The sequence below is a fragment of the Osmia lignaria genome, chromosome 1 (genome assembly GCF_051020975.1).
Source record: "Osmia lignaria lignaria isolate PbOS001 chromosome 1, iyOsmLign1, whole genome shotgun sequence".
Taxonomy (NCBI): domain Eukaryota; kingdom Metazoa; phylum Arthropoda; class Insecta; order Hymenoptera; family Megachilidae; genus Osmia; species Osmia lignaria.
This window is the reverse complement of record NC_135032.1, coordinates 12893392-12911105: the sequence shown is the minus strand read 5'-3', so window position 1 is coordinate 12911105 and position 17714 is coordinate 12893392. Positions and strand designations below refer to the sequence as shown.

The 17714-nt window shown below is 37.7% G+C and overlaps 1 protein-coding gene across 30 annotated transcripts in view; it reads left to right on the top strand.

Moving 5' to 3' along the window:
- Window positions 1-17714, top strand: part of para (sodium voltage-gated channel paralytic) — a 39542-nt gene that overhangs the window by 13762 nt on the left and 8066 nt on the right. For 2 of the 30 annotated variants that reach the window (XM_034328389.2, XM_034328387.2), the window contains 23 exons: window positions 489-644; window positions 719-924; window positions 1656-1784; window positions 3607-3698; window positions 4182-4394; window positions 4521-4581; window positions 4661-4970; window positions 5049-5336; window positions 7215-7646; window positions 7722-7815; window positions 7885-7953; window positions 9584-9834; window positions 9916-10089; window positions 10160-10510; window positions 10604-10808; window positions 11914-12045; window positions 12179-12308; window positions 12387-12511; window positions 12580-12851; window positions 12932-13105; window positions 15275-15397; window positions 17277-17399; window positions 17466-17660. In XM_034328389.2, coding sequence (XP_034184280.1) covers window positions 489-644; window positions 719-924; window positions 1656-1784; window positions 3607-3698; window positions 4182-4394; window positions 4521-4581; window positions 4661-4970; window positions 5049-5336; window positions 7215-7646; window positions 7722-7815; window positions 7885-7953; window positions 9584-9834; window positions 9916-10089; window positions 10160-10510; window positions 10604-10808; window positions 11914-12045; window positions 12179-12308; window positions 12387-12511; window positions 12580-12851; window positions 12932-13105; window positions 15275-15397; window positions 17277-17399; window positions 17466-17660 — 4305 coding nt within the window. Of the gene's footprint in view, window positions 1-488; window positions 645-718; window positions 925-1655; window positions 1785-3606; window positions 3699-4181; window positions 4395-4520; window positions 4582-4660; window positions 4971-5048; window positions 5337-6535; window positions 6593-7214; window positions 7816-7884; window positions 7954-9559; window positions 9835-9915; window positions 10090-10159; window positions 10511-10603; window positions 10839-11913; window positions 12046-12175; window positions 12309-12386; window positions 12512-12579; window positions 12852-12931; window positions 13106-13603; window positions 13727-15274; window positions 15398-17276; window positions 17400-17465; window positions 17661-17714 lie in introns of all 30 variants that reach the window. The other 28 variants (XM_076692183.1, XM_034328394.2, XM_076692255.1 and 25 more) reach the window with 24 other exon arrangements.

Here is a 17714-nt window from a genome sequence, read left to right as displayed (position 1 = left end):
AAAAAAAAAAGGGGAAAAAGATGCCTGCCTTGAAGCTCGGGACGTTGTTTTGCGATGCACAAATACGCAAAAGTGAAACGATACGAACGCATAGAGCTGATCTAGAAGCGGGTTATGAATAAACGGTGCACAAATAGAAGACGGAATGCAAATGAATATTTCCAAGTCGTTCAAAGGTTCGATACCTTCGCGGACAAACAAATCGTCGGATAATTGAAGTTTAACTTCACAGACGTATATGTATTTGGAAATATTTATTTCATCAATTTTCACTCGATAAATTTTTCTTTTCTTTTTTTTTTTTTTTTTAACTTAAATTGTATATCCACGAGGACACGCGCGAACGTAAAGGACGATATAGTTGCGCGTTTACTTGTACATAATAATAATCTAGCACGTCTATGAGATAACGATGACTTGATGCAACGTTCTAAGAGTCGCTTCAATTCTATTCGAAAAGATTTGCTTAGAAGGTTTTCCGTTCACAGGTTCGGTATGACGACGAGGACGAGGACGAGGGTCCTCAGCCGGATCCGATGCTCGAGCAAGGAGCACCGATCCCGGTCCGACTGCACAGCTCATTTCCACCCGAGTTGGCCTCCACACCTCTCGAGGATATCGATACCTTCTATCATAACCAAAGGGTATGGATATTTTTATTTTAACGTTTAACTTGCTAACTGGTATTTTTTTAAATGATTCGTTGTTTTCTGTCAAGACCTTCGTCGTCATCAGCAGGGGAAAGGACATATTCAGGTTCTCAGCGACAGATGCGATGTGGATCCTCGACCCGTTCAACCCGATACGACGCGTGGCCATTTACATATTGGTTCACCCACTCTTCTCCCTCTTCATTATCACTACAATATTGGTTAACTGCATACTCATGATCATGCCCACTACGCCCGTCATCGAGTCTACGGAGTGAGTATCGTTCGTCTTTTCCCCTCGACAGAAAGACGAAAGTTATCATTTATGATCTCTATTCCATTATGCTTTCTATTTTAAAGAGTGAGTGATCTGTACGAATATCTGTTTCATCAAAGTCTTATTTCTATAACATTGAACATTGAACATTGATATTCGTATAGTGGCTCAAAAGTTTAAGATAAAAATCTTCGATTCAGTATGGTTCTTGAATGGATGGAAGCACGTGGATCTGAAAACAGAAGGATGTTACAAATAATGTGAATTATCAAATGGCGCAATCAAATCCAGGATTACAATCTATTATTCGACGAAATTATTTTTAATTTTTTCAATTACATATTGTTACGCTTGCTCGACAGTGACTGCGAAACAACGTAGCTTAGCGCGTTTACGAGCCTAAGCCGGAGATGGGAATCGATGAACAATTAAAGAACCATCGAAAGCTTATGGCGAGTATACGGTGTTAAATATAGATATTTCAAGCAATGTTCTACGTGTTATAGCTCTAATATATATGTATATATATGAGTAGAGACTGTGATAAATTGTATACCGTTGGTAAGTTTTGTCCTAGTCTCTCTAGAGGTAGCGTAGACACGATCGAATAATTTTAAATCAAATAAAAAAGCGGCCACGAGGTAGAGAGATATTATTTTTGGTTTTTGTACGAGAGATACTCGTACAAATTGGCATATAAAGCTGAGTGGTGTGTTTGTTATTTTCAGAGTGATATTTACGGGCATCTACACATTTGAGTCCGCCGTTAAGGTGATGGCGAGGGGTTTCATTCTGCAGCCTTTTACCTATCTTAGAGATGCATGGAATTGGCTCGACTTCGTAGTTATAGCTTTAGCGTGAGTAGTTAAAAACTTATTCTTTAACTAAAAAGAAACAAAAAATAAAGAATACCAAGCGATACAGAAAGCGACCATATACGGTAGAGTACAGCGTGTGATGAAAGAGAATATGTAATTAAAAAAAAAAAAAAAAAAGGGTACAACGATCTGTCTTTTTTTTTTTTTACTTATATACATACTTGATAAAAAACTAGATGAAAAAAATATAAATATAGGATGTGCTTAGCCTGAAACAAAACTGGAAATTTTGTGTAATTTACAAAGAAAAAAAAAAAATTTGAAAAAAAATTATTAATGGGGTCATTTACCTTATGTCGTACGGTGTTAAGATCTGCTGGGTCTGATGAAAGCGTGAGTTTCTTCTTTCGTTAATAGAATAACGAATAACGTAATTCACGCTTTTCTACGGAGAATCATACACGAATCTACCTATTCAATATCAATGAACGATATGTCTGCAGCAGACCTGGCCACTCTTCAAATGATATCTTATTTTATTTAACGATCATTTGAGAACATTGCAAAAGAAAACTTTAGTAGAGATCCTATAAAAATAAGATGGAGAGTAAAATAAAATTTGCCCAGGTCTGATCTCTATCCATCGGGTGAGAATCGTGTTCGATCGAAAACAGGCAGCAAAATTAAAATTTCAAGCCTGATAGATGCTCGTTTCTTTCTTTCTTTTTTTCTTGTTTTTCTCAGTTCCACGGGTAGATTCGTATGACGATGACGATGATCTTAGCCGTACCGCGTCGACAGGACCGATTTTCAATGATCACGTCCGATCCACGTACAACCAGTTGGCGCAGAGAAGCGTTTTAAACCCCACGTGAACGCTAAATTAGTATTCAAGTTATGAATAAGTAGCCATCGCTAGTACACCTTCAGTACGCTATGAAACTTTGTTGTAGCAAACGATATTAATATATATACAATATATATATATATATATAATTTTTTATCACGTACACTTATACACGTATACAGACAAAGACACATAGTAACACTACTACGTCTATATACATAGGTATATTAATTAGTTTATTTAGATAACGGATAGAGATTTTTTATTATGTCTAGTTACCTGAAACAAAAAGTATCTTTATTATTATTATTATTATTATTATTATTATTATCATCATCATCGTAATGTTGATTAGTATAGCGTATATATACGTCGATTCGATGAATCATTTACTGTTGTAGTTTTAGAAAATGTATATATATATATACATATGGCTTTTTAATATATATATATATACATATTATATATAACATATATTACGTAATTGTTGATAGATGATCAATATTTTATTCGATATAACAAGTATTCGTTTTACGGTTTGGTATCACGAAAATAATTATAATAAATTATGAATTATTGTTTAGATTAACACTATGACGCCTGCTGGTACCACTGTTACACTAATTACATGTTTTTATTTTAAAAAGCTATTCTCATAAGCAGGAGATCGTCGTAGTGTCAATAGGTACTTTTACTTGTAATAGGATAAAAAGCAATGTTCCCTAATATTTTATATTGAATTTTCGTGATACCGTGGCCTCTTCAATCAACATCGTGCATGCAGTAATAGCTCTACCTTTTCTGATATTTATAAAAGCAGATTTTTATTGGTAGGCGACATAGAAAAAACGGTAGCGAGTAATTCGTTTGAGTAAACCATTAATTTTCTTTCTTACATTCTCCTAAGAATCTCTGTTTCTTTCTTTCTCTTTTGTTTTTTCTTTTTTCAATTTCGTTACAAATTGTTTTTTGTTTGTATCACTGTAATGTGTGTGATGTTCGGGTGTATTGCAGTTATGTGACGATGGGCATAGATCTAGGCAACCTTGCCGCTCTCAGGACATTTCGAGTCCTCCGAGCCTTGAAGACTGTCGCTATTGTACCAGGTATGCTTAGAGAATAGAAAATTGGTTGTAGTCGCAGAATAATAATTAGAGAGTCATAGAAACACTTTTTTCGATCGCGACTCGCTGTACACATTTCTCTCTCTCTCTCTCTCTCTCTCTCTCGTTTCATCACCAAACGACAAATTTCGAGAAATAAAACACACCGTGTTCAATGTTTCTTTCTTTCTTTTTCTCTTTCCTTCTGCGCCATTTTCATTCTTTCACGCCAGCCTTCCATCTTTCATTCGATCATCGTATCGATCATTTCTAAAGAAATGTATGAAAATGATCATCAGCGGTCAGCCACATATGTATGTTTCATCCTATCTTCAAATACCTACTTTTTTATTTCTCCATTCTTCCTTTATTATCCATCATCTTTCTTTCCACACGCTGAAACGAAAGCGAATTGTTGAAGAACCAGATGGAACGAGTTACAGCCGTTTACTGACAATTTCTTTCTCCTTCTTTTTCGTTGTCTAGGTCTGAAAACCATTGTCGGCGCTGTGATAGAATCCGTGAAGAACCTGCGCGATGTGATAATCCTGACGATGTTCTCTCTTTCCGTCTTTGCGTTGATGGGCCTCCAGATTTACATGGGGGTGCTAACGCAAAAATGTATAAAGAACTTTCCCGAGGACGGCTCCTGGGGTAATCTCACCGATGAAAACTGGGAGCGATTCGTTAGTAATGAAAGTATGTACCTCGTTGGGTGGTCAATTTCTATTACGAAGAAAACTTGGGGGCCTAAATGAATGATACGGAGAACCAGAATGGGGCATATACTAACTGACAAATTTATCGTTTTATTATTTTATCTAGCTAATTGGTACGTGGACGAGTCGAAAAACATGCCCTTGTGTGGGAATTCATCTGGAGCAGGGTAATTGAAAAGCTTCCCCCTCTATAAATAAATTGAAATTAATCAAAGATCCTAAATGAATTGTTTATGGAATATACAGGCAGTGCCTTCCTGGCTACACGTGTTTACAAGGATACGGTGATAATCCAAATTATGGTTACACGAGTTTCGACACCTTTGGTTGGGCCTTACTTTCTGCGTTTCGTCTGATGACTCAAGATTACTGGGAGAATCTCTATCAGCTGGTACTAAGATCGGCCGGTCCGTGGCACATGTTGTTCTTCATTGTCATCATTTTTCTTGGTTCATTTTATCTGGTCAACTTGATTCTCGCCATTGTCGCGATGTCGTACGACGAATTGCAAAAGAAAGCTGAGGAAGAGGAAGCCGCCGAAGTGGAAGCCATACGTGTATGTATTTCTTTCCATAAACTTATTCCATAAAGTTTTAAGATTCTACAATATCATGAAATATTGTAACGATAACAGGAAGCTGAGGAAGCAGCGCTAGCAAAGGAGAACAAGTTAGCAGCACGAGCACAGGCAGCGGCGAGGGAGGCGGCTGCCGCGGCCGCAGCAGTCGCCGCTGATCAAATCGTAAAATCTTCATCGGACTTTTCATGCCACAGCTACGAGTTATTCGTTGGTCAAGAAAAGGGGAACGACGATAACAATAAAGAGAGAATGAGCATGCGTTCGATCGAATCGGTCAGCGAGCACAGGGTGAAACAGATCAACAACCATACGACCACCACTAAAGTGCGGAAAGTCAGCGCCGTAAGTGTCTGGCTGGGGATGTTTCAATTCATCGATTTATCCTCCTTTCACGTAATGTAACTTTGCTCCTGTTTTATCGAACTTGCCAGCCCCCATTCCTGACCTATGACCTCGCTTCTACGAGAGCGATTCACGCGAGGCTCGTTCGATCCCGACTCGACTCGTCGCGTCGGTTAACTGAACACTCTTAACTTACACTTTGATACTTAATTTGATCTAACAATAAGGAGAAAGATCTAAGAGTGTTCACGAGGACACGTGTTAAGGCAGCGTTAGATGATTAACGACGAGCCTCGAGAGTAGGAATAACAGTTGTTTGAAGGGTTTGTTAATTGAGAAAGGAGAAAGGAGGATGAACTGTGTAGAGTATGTTGGTCTCGACTTATAGGGTGCAAAGTGACAAAGTTACTTGATGGTGATACTTCAAAGGCAATAATGCACTAGTCCTAATGGTCCTAACTCCACGAGTCCATTAGTAGGCTCAGGACTTTTTTCTGTTTTCTTTCTTAGCTATATTGATCAGGAGGATAGATTGATATACATATAAAGCAGTTGTTTAGCCAATTTCGACGAGTCGAGCCCGTCTATAGAATCTACTGCTCTGTTGTAGCATGCTTGTCGTACGTACTGTATCGAATTATTCGTACAATACAATACTTTGGTAACTTCGTTAGGATGCTTTTGACTCCTTGCTTTCGTTTCGTTTCGTTTCGTTTCGTTTCGTTCCGTTCATTTCTTCATAGATTCTGTCTTGATTTATCGAATGATGGGATTATGATGATTTCACAGCGTACATTAACGTTTCCGTTTGATTTTCCATCAGATCGTGTAACAATATAATCAGGCCCGGTGTCCGCGTCGACGTAAGAGACTTTTGTGAAGATCGTCTTGCATGGAAACGCATGTGTGTAGTAGATTAAAGGAGATACGAATTTTCGAATTATAATTTTTCAAATGATAAAGTTCACAAAAGTTTCCTCGATACTATTTCTTTGCGTATAACATTACTTTCTCTGTCTCTATCTCTATCTCTATCTCTATCTCTCTCTATTGCTCTATTTCTCTCTTTCACTTTTGTGTATGTACGCTTTGCAAGTATTTATATGAACATATCCGTATCGAGTGCCTCCTTGGTGTACATTTTAGACAACGTTACGAGCCGTTTGGTAGGAGATATCTTTTCTTGTTTTTTTCTTAAGGTCTCTCGCGCCGCTAATGGCCAGTTTACTTATGCCTACCAGGAAAGCCTGCGGAAGGTATGTGTGTCACGACGTGTCAGTCACCATCGACCGTACGTACCTAAATACCTGTACAGGATCCAAGATCCGAATCATGTCTAACGTGTTGCGAAGCTGGAAGAATCATCACAACCTGTAGTTCCCGTGAGGATGGACGGATTTCGAACTTAAAAGGATGCTTGGAGCTTATTACTCGAGGATCTATACGTTTCATTGAAATTGCTTTAATATTCAAAGATACCGGTGTACGACTTTAAGTATCCTTTTTTCGTTTAAGAATTCTGGATTCGTCCATTTCAGTATCTTTCATAGTTGAAAGAATATTTCCATATTCTTTGGGAAATAATGATTTCAAAGCCATTTGCATAACTGCTATCAATCAGCCCATATATCTCGACTTCATTTAGTCTATCGCGGTATAATTAATAAAAACAAGATTTTTGATGCGACGAGGTGTGTCATAGTTGCGACATCAAACTACTTATTTTGCCCCATAGACGGCCATCAAAGATGAAAGAATGACCAGCCTGCCCCTGGTTCCCTTCCTCCCTGGTCCTTTCTCCCTGGTCCTTCACGCTTTCCAGAGAAGAGCGAGAACGGTGAGAAAGAAAAGCGGTGGTCCGCTTTGTTGTAATTTCAGGCGAGCCTTAGTCTGCCTGGCTCACCGTTCAATCTTCGCCGTAGCAGCCGTGGTAGCCATCAGTTCACGATCAGGAATGGTCGTGGTCGTTTCGTCGGACCACCGGGTGGTGACAGGAAGCCATTGGTACTGTCTACTTTCCTGGATGCTCAGGAACATCTGCCCTACGCGGACGACTCGAATGCTGTCACGCCGATGTCCGAGGAGAATGGCACGATCGTGGTGCCGGTTTACTATGCTAATCTTGGATCCAGACACTCGTCGTACACCTCCCATACATCTAGGATGTCGTACACGTCACACGGTGACCTGATCGGTGGATTAGCGAACGCGGGCAAACCCATGACCAAGGAGAGCCAGCTGAGAATCAGATCCGTCAGGCCTCCGTCTGTAAACGGACACTTTACGGACTCTAATCAGAAATATCATTACGTGAGTATGGATTTGACGCGGGTAAATGAACCATATGAAATAGTGAATATTATAATTGAGTTACTTTCTCTGCAGGAAGGTGACCTGGAGGATCCAATGGGCAAGGCGAAACAACAAGACAATCCGTTTATAGAGCCCTCTCAACAGCATGCCGTCGTTGATATGAAAGGTAATTATTATACAATTCAACTATTCGATTAAACGATCGAACAGTAATTGAACGTTTCCTGTATTGTAGACGTGATGGTACTCAACGACATCATAGAGCAAGCAGCAGGACGTCAAAGTAGAACACCGGAACAAGGAGGTAATGTCGAAATATCATCCCCTTCGTTCACATTACGTTTTTTACAGTTTATCACTCTTTATCACAGATGTGTATCTCTTGTGTGATGAGCATCCTTAATCATTTGATGTACACCGTTGTTAACATTCTTCTTTCTTTCCTTCGTTGATATATATATATATATATATATATATGTATGTATATATATATTCAATGCTGAAGATTTTTGTCTGAGCGCCTTGTACATAGTAGAACGAATCCTCTATATTCTTACAAACATTATTTTTTATTATTTTATTTCGTTGAAAAGACAATCGATCAATTGATTCGTACTTTATTCAATATTATTATATATACATGATGGCGTATCTAAATTGTCTCATCCTGTATGTACAACAGATGCATGGGTACCCTTCTTGTCATCCTGAACAAAATTTTCTTTTTTATTATTATTCTCTTTCAATTTCTCTTTTCGAAAAAATGAAATTCATAAAACGTGGTAAAGATAACGTGATAAATAAATACAGGGAACAATTACAGTGCGTAAGCCCTCGAACTCTTGGATGGATTCTAAATGATAATCAAACGAAAATAACAGTTTGTAGTAGTTAGTTTTTTTTTGGGGAAACAGCGTTTGTTTCCTGTTGTATAACGACACAGATTAATATCCTCGCTGCAGCTGCACGATCCTGGTCGCTTTCGTGCCTGGATTAACACGTTCACTGTGTCGACTCTTCCTTTTTCGAACTTTTTGAAAATCAGCTAAAGAAATGTGGGTACATCGCAGTGAAGGTGTTCACCGCTTTATTCCCCTTTTTGTCCACGTGGAGACTGCAGCGAAGTTTTTTGATTTTATCATCAAAGGCACACGCTTCGAGGGCACCGCCGCGTTTTTGCCTGCGTTGCACAATCAAAATGTAGACAATCAAAAGACAGCTAATTAATCGTCGTTTATTCGATTATATCAGTGTTTTAGACGACGCGATTTAGAGCTTTTAAACGAACGAGGTTTATTAAAATACGCACGCGAACATTGCCGCACTTTTCGGTTTTATTGTTAGGTTGCTACCGCGGCCAGTTTAGGTATAATTGATCTTTAAGGATCGTTTCTTGATCTTTTTTTTTTCCTGTTTTTATTTCCTTGTTGTGTAGCGAAGAACGTGCTTGATTCTTAGCTGTAGACCATAGATAGAAGAATTGATTTAGCAGGACGCTTTTCTTGTACTATTAGTTCTGAACTGGTAGAATATGGACATGCAAATACAAGTTTGAGAAATAATTGCAAGTCTGACTGTTAATAATTATCTTTGAAGCTTTTATCTAGAACAAGCTTTTGTTATACTGCTTCTATCATCTCGTTTGTTAAGATATCCAAGTACTTTTTTTGTTTTTTTTTCTGTTGAGCTTATCACCGAATTTTGCATTGTAAATAAGCTCGAATATTTCTTATTTCTTCTGTCCTTCTCTTTCGTTTGCTATAGTTCACATGCCTGCCTGTTCGTATATACATATAATCTGTGGTCTGAGAAAGAACAAAAAGTAAGAAAGAGCAAGCTTGAAGATAAACTAAAAAACCTCTTTCCCCAAAAAGAGTGGTGCCAGACAAAATTACTAACACGCGTTACAGTTTCGACCTATTACTTTTCGACAGACGACGATGAAGAAGGGCCGACATTCAAGGATAAACTGTTGGCCGCTGTTTTACGTTGCATCGATACCTTCTGCGTATGGGATTGCTGCTGGTTGTGGCTTGAATTTCAAAAATACGTGTCTCTTTTGGTGTTCGATCCATTCGTAGAATTGTTCATCACCCTCTGTATCGTCGTTAACACGCTCTTCATGGCGTTGGATCATCACGATATGGACAAGGACATGGAACGGGTGCTCAAGACAGGAAACTATGTAAGCGAAGATACCATACATATATAATATGACAAGAATGTTCTTAGAATGTTAACATGAACGAATAATTGTGAATTCTAGTTCTTCACGGCAACATTTGGTATCGAAGCAACGTTGAAATTGATAGCAATGAGTCCAAAGTACTACTTTCAAGAGGGATGGAACATTTTCGACTTTATCATTGTCGCTCTTTCACTTCTGGAATTAGGATTAGAGGGTGTTCAAGGTCTCTCCGTGTTACGATCGTTCAGATTGGTAAGGGATAGTTTCTTCTGATATACGTAACTTATTATCTTATTAGATTAACGATGATTTTACTCTTCAGCTAAGAGTGTTCAAACTAGCAAAATCCTGGCCTACGTTGAATCTGCTGATATCCATCATGGGCAGAACAGTGGGTGCACTGGGTAATCTGACGTTCGTATTGTGTATCATCATATTTATTTTCGCCGTGATGGGTATGCAATTGTTTGGCAAGAACTACACGGACCACGTCGATCGATTTCCCGATGGCGATCTACCAAGATGGAACTTTACCGATTTCATGCATTCGTTCATGATAGTTTTTCGTGTACTATGCGGAGAATGGATCGAGTCTATGTGGGATTGTATGCTTGTGGGAGATGTTTCATGTATACCATTCTTTCTGGCTACTGTTGTCATTGGCAATCTGGTTGTAAGTATATACAAAAATTAGGATAACTTTTATAGAGGTTGTAGAGATAATTACTCGAGCAATTTCTAAAAAAATTTCATACTCGTCGAACAGGTGCTGAATCTCTTCTTGGCCTTGTTACTCAGCAACTTTGGTTCGTCGAATCTTTCGGCGCCGACTGCGGACAACGATACGAACAAGATCACCGAGGCGATCAATCGAATAACACGTTTTGTTAAGTGGATCAAGCGAAATTTCCTTTATCTTGCTAAAATGATGCGAGCCAAACTCACCAATCAGATATCCGATCAGGCGCCAGGTGAGGGACCGTCCAACAGTTGGAAAGAAGGTTTATATCCAATCAGATCGCTTGCTGTGTGCGCTGTGTAGTTCGTGGCACTGTTTTTCGGTTCTGCTTTTCACTTTTTTCCAAAACAACAAATTTTTTACGTTCGCTCTTTATACGATAAGCCAGTCAATTAACGAAATTTTTGCAGTACCATTATTATCCTTGATTGCTTTCGAAGAACATTTTTTCAAACAAAACGATACAGCGCGAAAATTGATTTTTAACTTTAAGCTGTACCTATAAGTTGTCTCTTCTTTTTCTTCTTCTTTTATTTAAATAAAAATATTGACTGGCACCTTTTCATTCCATTTTTAATATCGGTTCGCTCTTTTCTTTTTTTTTTCCATTCTATGAACGAAAGTCGTACAGATCAGAAAGAGATCGATTGATTGATAAGGAAGATTAGATTAATTTTTTGCTTCGTTGATTAGCCTGGCGATTATACGTTGCTTTGCCTATTATTTTGGAGAAAGCAATCGTTTTGTCTGTCGATAAAACGAATATAGCTTCGATACTATTGGATAATATTCAGTGTAGTTACGTAAAACTATCACGCCGGTACATCTGGATTGAAATAGTTTTTCAAACGTGCACAATGTTTATTTTTACAAATGATGCTATACGATATGTATGTACACGATAAATAATTCGTAAAGTTCGTGTTCCTGAAATTGGCAACAAAATTTTCCTTACCTATGGAATAAATGACTCGTTTAATTAGAATATGTATGTTTCGATCAAAAGCACGAACTTTTCGAGAAATACATATAATACATAAAAAGAAAATATAATACAGCATAATCCACCATGTATCGCGCAAACAATTAGTCACACTTGTTACAATCGTTGATTAGAATAGATTAGGCTAATTCGAACTAGACAAACTGTTGCATGAAACACATAAGTACTCACGATTAAAGAAAGAAAAGGTGAAAAGGGAAGAACGGAAATTCACTTGTTCAAGTGAAACATCAAGATCGTCAGGATGAAACTTTTCAGTTGAATTTATACAGATATATTTTTTGACAAAAATATTTTGATAAGGGCGGGTTAGAGATTTTATATGACTGTGCAGATGGAATTGATCGGGATGGGAACCTAGATCTTGCAGATGGTGAGCTCGATGCCTATAGAGATAAAAAGAGTGCCAAGGAGCTGAATCAACTAGAAGTTGCTATTGGGGATGGAATGGAATTTACTATTCATGGTAAGCGTATCGAGGAGAATAAAAATTTCACCCCAATGAATTGATATCAACACTTTGATCGAGTTTCTAACTTATCGTTAGTTAATTAAGTTGAAATATTAAAATGAGATGGATTGTTTTTTCCTCAAAGGAGATTTAACGAATAAATTGAAGAAGGGTAAATTGTGCCTGAACAACAGCAAAGTTATAGCAAATTCGATCAACCATCGTGACTATAGATTGGACAACGATTATATTAATCAAAACGAGGAGGACACTATCAGGCAAGTTCCTTAAAAATTATTTATAGACATGTTTATAGGGTATAAATGATATTCGTTACCTTCGTGTATCTTTCACAGTAACAAATCGTATGGCAGCCATAAAAATAGAGCGTTCAAGGATGAAAGTCATAAGGGTAGTAAAGATCCACTGGACGGCGAAGAAAAGAAGGATGCGAGTAAAGAAGACCTGGAACAAGAAGAAGGTACTCTATTAGAAATAATTGGAAAAGAAGTTTAATATACATGTACGAATGAATCTGTGTGTTCTAAGATCTTGGAGACGAAGGGGAAGAAGAAGGTGAAGGAGAAGGCGATTTAGGGGACGCAATTATTCAGGCAGACGAGGATCCGATCGAGCCTGATTATCCAGCTGACTGTTGTCCAGAAAATTGTTACAAAAGGTTCCCATTCTTGGCTGGTGACGACGATGCTCCATTTTGGCAGGGTTGGGCGAACTTGAGACTGAAGACCTTCCAACTAATCGAGAACAAGTATTTTGAGACTGCCGTCATTTTGATGATTCTTTTGAGTAGTATGGCTCTCGTAAGTAGACTAAACATTTATCTCTTATATTTTTATAATAAATAGAAATGAAATTTGAGTAGCTGCGAACGTGATTGCAGGCCTTGGAAGATGTGCATCTTCAACAACGACCCATTCTGCAAGATATCTTGTATTACATGGACCGAATATTTACTGTGATTTTCTTCATCGAAATGTTAATCAAATGGTTGGCTCTTGGCTTCAAAAAATACTTCACGAACGCTTGGTGTTGGCTCGATTTCATCATCGTCATGGTAAGTTACGCTTCATTGAAATGTGTGTAATCTTTTTCCTCGAAATAGAAAAGGAGGGTACATGTTTAAATGTTAGAAATATCTATGTCCATGAAAGAATGATTGATTACACACATGCAAAGCCTTAGAATACCTACTAGATGAACATTCAGGATGTGTTTCTAATAATGTAGTTTACACTGCAGCCGAACATTAACAAGTTTACAATTGTTCAAATCGAAAGCAGTATTTATCGGTAGTATGATAATAGACAATTGAAACAATTGAAATTTTAACGCTGATTTTGTAAACTTGTTCGAAAAAGACTTGCTCCATCTTTCTCACTAAAGTATACTACCTCGGTCTCCTTCTCCTACCTGCCTAAAAGTCTGTTTGCAATGTTGGAGCTCAACGTGGAAACCTCCAGTGGATATCTCTGTTAATCAATCGTCAATACGTATTAATCACGATGACCATCGATAATTCACGTTCCATCTGATCGATATTTGATGATAATAGCTCTCACTGATCAACTTGGGTGCAATCTGGGCCGGTGCAGCCGACATCCCGGCCTTCCGTTCCATGAGAACACTGAGGGCCTTGAGGCCTTTACGAGCCGTTTCACGATGGGAGGGCATGAGAGTAAGTCCATAGGTCCACGAAAGAAGAACGAAAAAAAAAAAAAAAAAAAAAAACTAAAGAAACAGCCTAATATCCGGTGATACGGCGACATCCGATCGTACAAATCTGACGGCTGTAATTAATCTTACAAATTGATTCCATCGATGGATCCAATGTTCTAAAATTCTATCATTTAAAAATATGCTAATTAACTCGATACGTCAGATTTGCCGAAAAGTATCGGTTTTTTGCGACGAGTGGATAGGAGAAAAATAAAAAGGGAACAATAAATGAAAACCGAGGGAAAATTGAAAATGAATATGAGGAGGAACATGATCGCTACAGTGATTGTAAACTGTACTGTGTGATGTGCTTTCCGATGTGCAGAGGTACATTGGCGTCTCTACATTGGTGTCTGCACTGATATTGGAGTTTTTTGTCGTACTAGCTACCGCCTATGTACGCCTTTCCTAAGAATCTTTTTTGGCACAGTGATCGTTGTGCAAAGTACGATGTATCTATACATCTGAACTATATACATATATATATATATTATATATATATACATATTATATGCTTTGTGTGTAATGTACAATCTTCCTTGTGTGTATATGTAAGCGTGTGTAATACGTACTGATGGCGTACGTGTATAAAATTGGAACGTGTTCATCAGGATCTTGATTCTTACACGCAACGCACTGTGATACCGGGTATTTTAATTAATATTAATCCTTCTTTGAATTATGGGATATTCTATGAATTATAGAATTTTGAAACGTTACAAAGCAAATGGTACTTGAATTCATCTGAAGAAGGTTTAATCAAGATCATTGCATAGATATTACACCTATGGTTCACCAATTGATAACCAATTAAGAAATTATACATGGTGCGTTGCTATTGCAAGTATGACGAACCTTTTTCATCTGTTTCAGGATGGAGCTGAAAATCATGCTCGTAACTGATAATGATTCTTGTCCAGCCATATTGTTCTATGCATTGTCAAGTGAACGTGCATGTATGCGTATAATTATATCGGAAAAATTTCTATAAACGACTTTGAAGAATCCCCATTTATTATACGGTATAAAGGATGTTTAGTTAAAATAAATATGTAATAACGTGATTAAAAAAGACATAATTATACGCAAACAGAGCATCGCGTGATGTAAATTTCTGTTCACTGTGAACCGCTACATGTGCCATACCTGATTTCTATCTATGTCTTCGTCCCCTGCTCTGATTATTATTTGTTGTACCGTAATTACGATGTGTATTATACACTATTACTATAAATGTATAAATCTAAGGCTCTTCACAGATGGGACAACCACCTTGAACCGACAGGACTTGGATAATCCCAAATGATATTGTGCCAAAGGATTGATTTGTACCCACCTGTTTCCATACCTGTCTTTTTCTCTATCTCTGTATCTCTTCTATCTCTATTCTTTCTCCTAAGTTTGAAAGTTTGAAAGTTTGAAAGTTTGGAAACGATAATATGAATCGTTTTCGGGAGAGTAGTTTGTCAACCTGTTGCTGTGATTCGCTCTCGTTTCTCGCTCGCAGGTGTCACTCATTAACTTCGTAGCGTCGCTCTGTGGCGCTGGCGGGATCCAAGCCTTCAAAACAATGAGGACCCTAAGGGCCCTAAGGCCACTCAGGGCGATGTCTAGAATGCAGGGAATGCGGGTATGTAGCCCACCGTCTCAGCTGACCTTGCCAATTATGTACTATCTTCCATTTCCCGTCGAATTCGACTAATTATTATCATTCATTGTTAAACTAACAAATGGTACGAGTTTCTGAACGAATCGATCGTCCAAGTTTGCCAAAATTCACAAATCACGATCGTCGATTCGTTCATGTCTTCAATTAATTAGATTATCTCGGTGCCTCGCAGCGCCGTCCGGTCCGGATGCAACATGAAATGAAAGAGACCGATTAGAGTTTTATAGAAAAATAAAAATAAATTGAAGATAAATGTTTGGCCTCGTCGCGTCGTGTCAGAGACTCGACTCCTTTTGCACGTCAACATTCGTAGGGCAATCGCGAATGCACTTCAGCTTAAAATTGCGAATGTTTGAACGGCACGTAGACGACTCGTTCTTTATCAACAATCTTTCGCGAAATGTGCACCTTAGAAGACACGCATACTCTGCTGTCCCGAACTTTGGAAATCATTGAGATCACATATTTGGTGATTTGAACGCCTGCAAAGGAGGGATCTTTTATTGAAAGATTTGCAAAAATTTTTTTTCTCACTTGTTGTTAGTTAAAGTTTGATGAAAAATACCAAACTTTGGGATGGCATTTATAGTTATTGTTAGATACTACCTCGATTCTTATTTTTCGAACAACGTGCCTCATCTTTTAAATGCAACCAGTATACATACATAGAGGGTGGTAAAAAAGAAACGAAGGGTTTCAAGGAAAGATACTGTTATTGTTAGTAGACATAAAGGAACATAAAAGTCTACCCTTAAAATTCTGAACCCTTATTTATTCTTTTTCACCACTGATCGATACACGTTATACTGATACACATACTAGTGACTTATACAATCAGTTACAATTCATCGAACGATTAATTAACAGTTTGTGTCTCATTACAGACTTTAAACGATTTCTACATAACTGTAATACAAGGTCGCTGAGATACTGGGCGTAGAATTACTGTCATGCCCACACCCTGAAAACTATCTTACCCTATCTTATACTATCTTAGCCAGTAGATATCTGCTTATTATTTGGTCTATGTATAATCGAGCTGTTTTTTACGCATGTAACTGGCATCGCTTCGAATTGCTGACAATGAGATTTTTTGCACGTTTCATCGTTTGATCGCTTACACCACCTTGTCGCTGTATTTTTCTTTATTTTTGTCGCATCAATTATATCAATTTGCAGCACGAATCGTCGTCTCGAAGCAACGTTAAGTACGCACAATGTCAGATTGATCAATGATCAATGATCAATGATCAGGCAAATTGACACTCTGTTCTCTTCTTAATTTCACTTCTTTTCTTTTTTAATCGTTCAAACTCGTGGAGAACACGTTGACTCTGTCCGTGTTTTTAATTTTATTCTTTACCTTTTCAAAATCAATTGGTATACATATAATACATGGTAGATATTTGACGAGTAAGTATGTAAGGTTTACCTCGGTTTACTGTTCCAAGAAAAAGAGATATAGGTAATGTGAGAAGATATTTGGATAAATTTCTTATTTTATATCATTTCATCTTGACAACGAAATAAAAATGTTTTATTTCGCTGAACGAAATTTTTTAATCAACGATGGTATTTAATGTGTTACAACATTCCAAATTTTCTTCGTGCAATATTATTATTTTTTCTATTTCGATTCTGTTGCATAGAGATAAATATAGGAATTATATTGCACATATACAAGTAACACATGGCGTAGATACATAGAGAAGCGTAGAGATGCATAGAAACGCGTATCCAAGCACAAAGAAAAACAGAATTCAAAGAAAAAAAAAAAAAAAAAAAAAAAAAATGATCGGATTTTCTTCGGGTACTTAAACAATTGTAATTTGTGTAACAGGTTGTCGTCAACGCTTTGGTACAAGCCATTCCATCCATTTTCAACGTGTTACTGGTGTGTCTTATCTTCTGGTTGATCTTCGCTATTATGGGAGTACAGCTATTTGCCGGCAAATACTACAAGGTATGGCTTATTTAATTAACAAACTGATTTTTTATAGAAGCTAATCAAGACGAATGGTTGTTGCAGTGCGTGGATGCAAATAAAACAACACTCAGCTATGAAATAATCCCCGATAGAAATGCCTGTGTGGCTGAGAATTATACTTGGGAGAATTCTCCAATGAATTTCGATCACGTAGGAAAAGCGTATTTGTGCTTGTTCCAAGTGGCCACGTTCAAAGGATGGATTCAAATCATGAACGATGCCATTGATTCTAGAGAGGTGAGTTCTAGAGAGACTGGTACACGCCAGTCGAAAGGGAGGAAATTTAAAGGA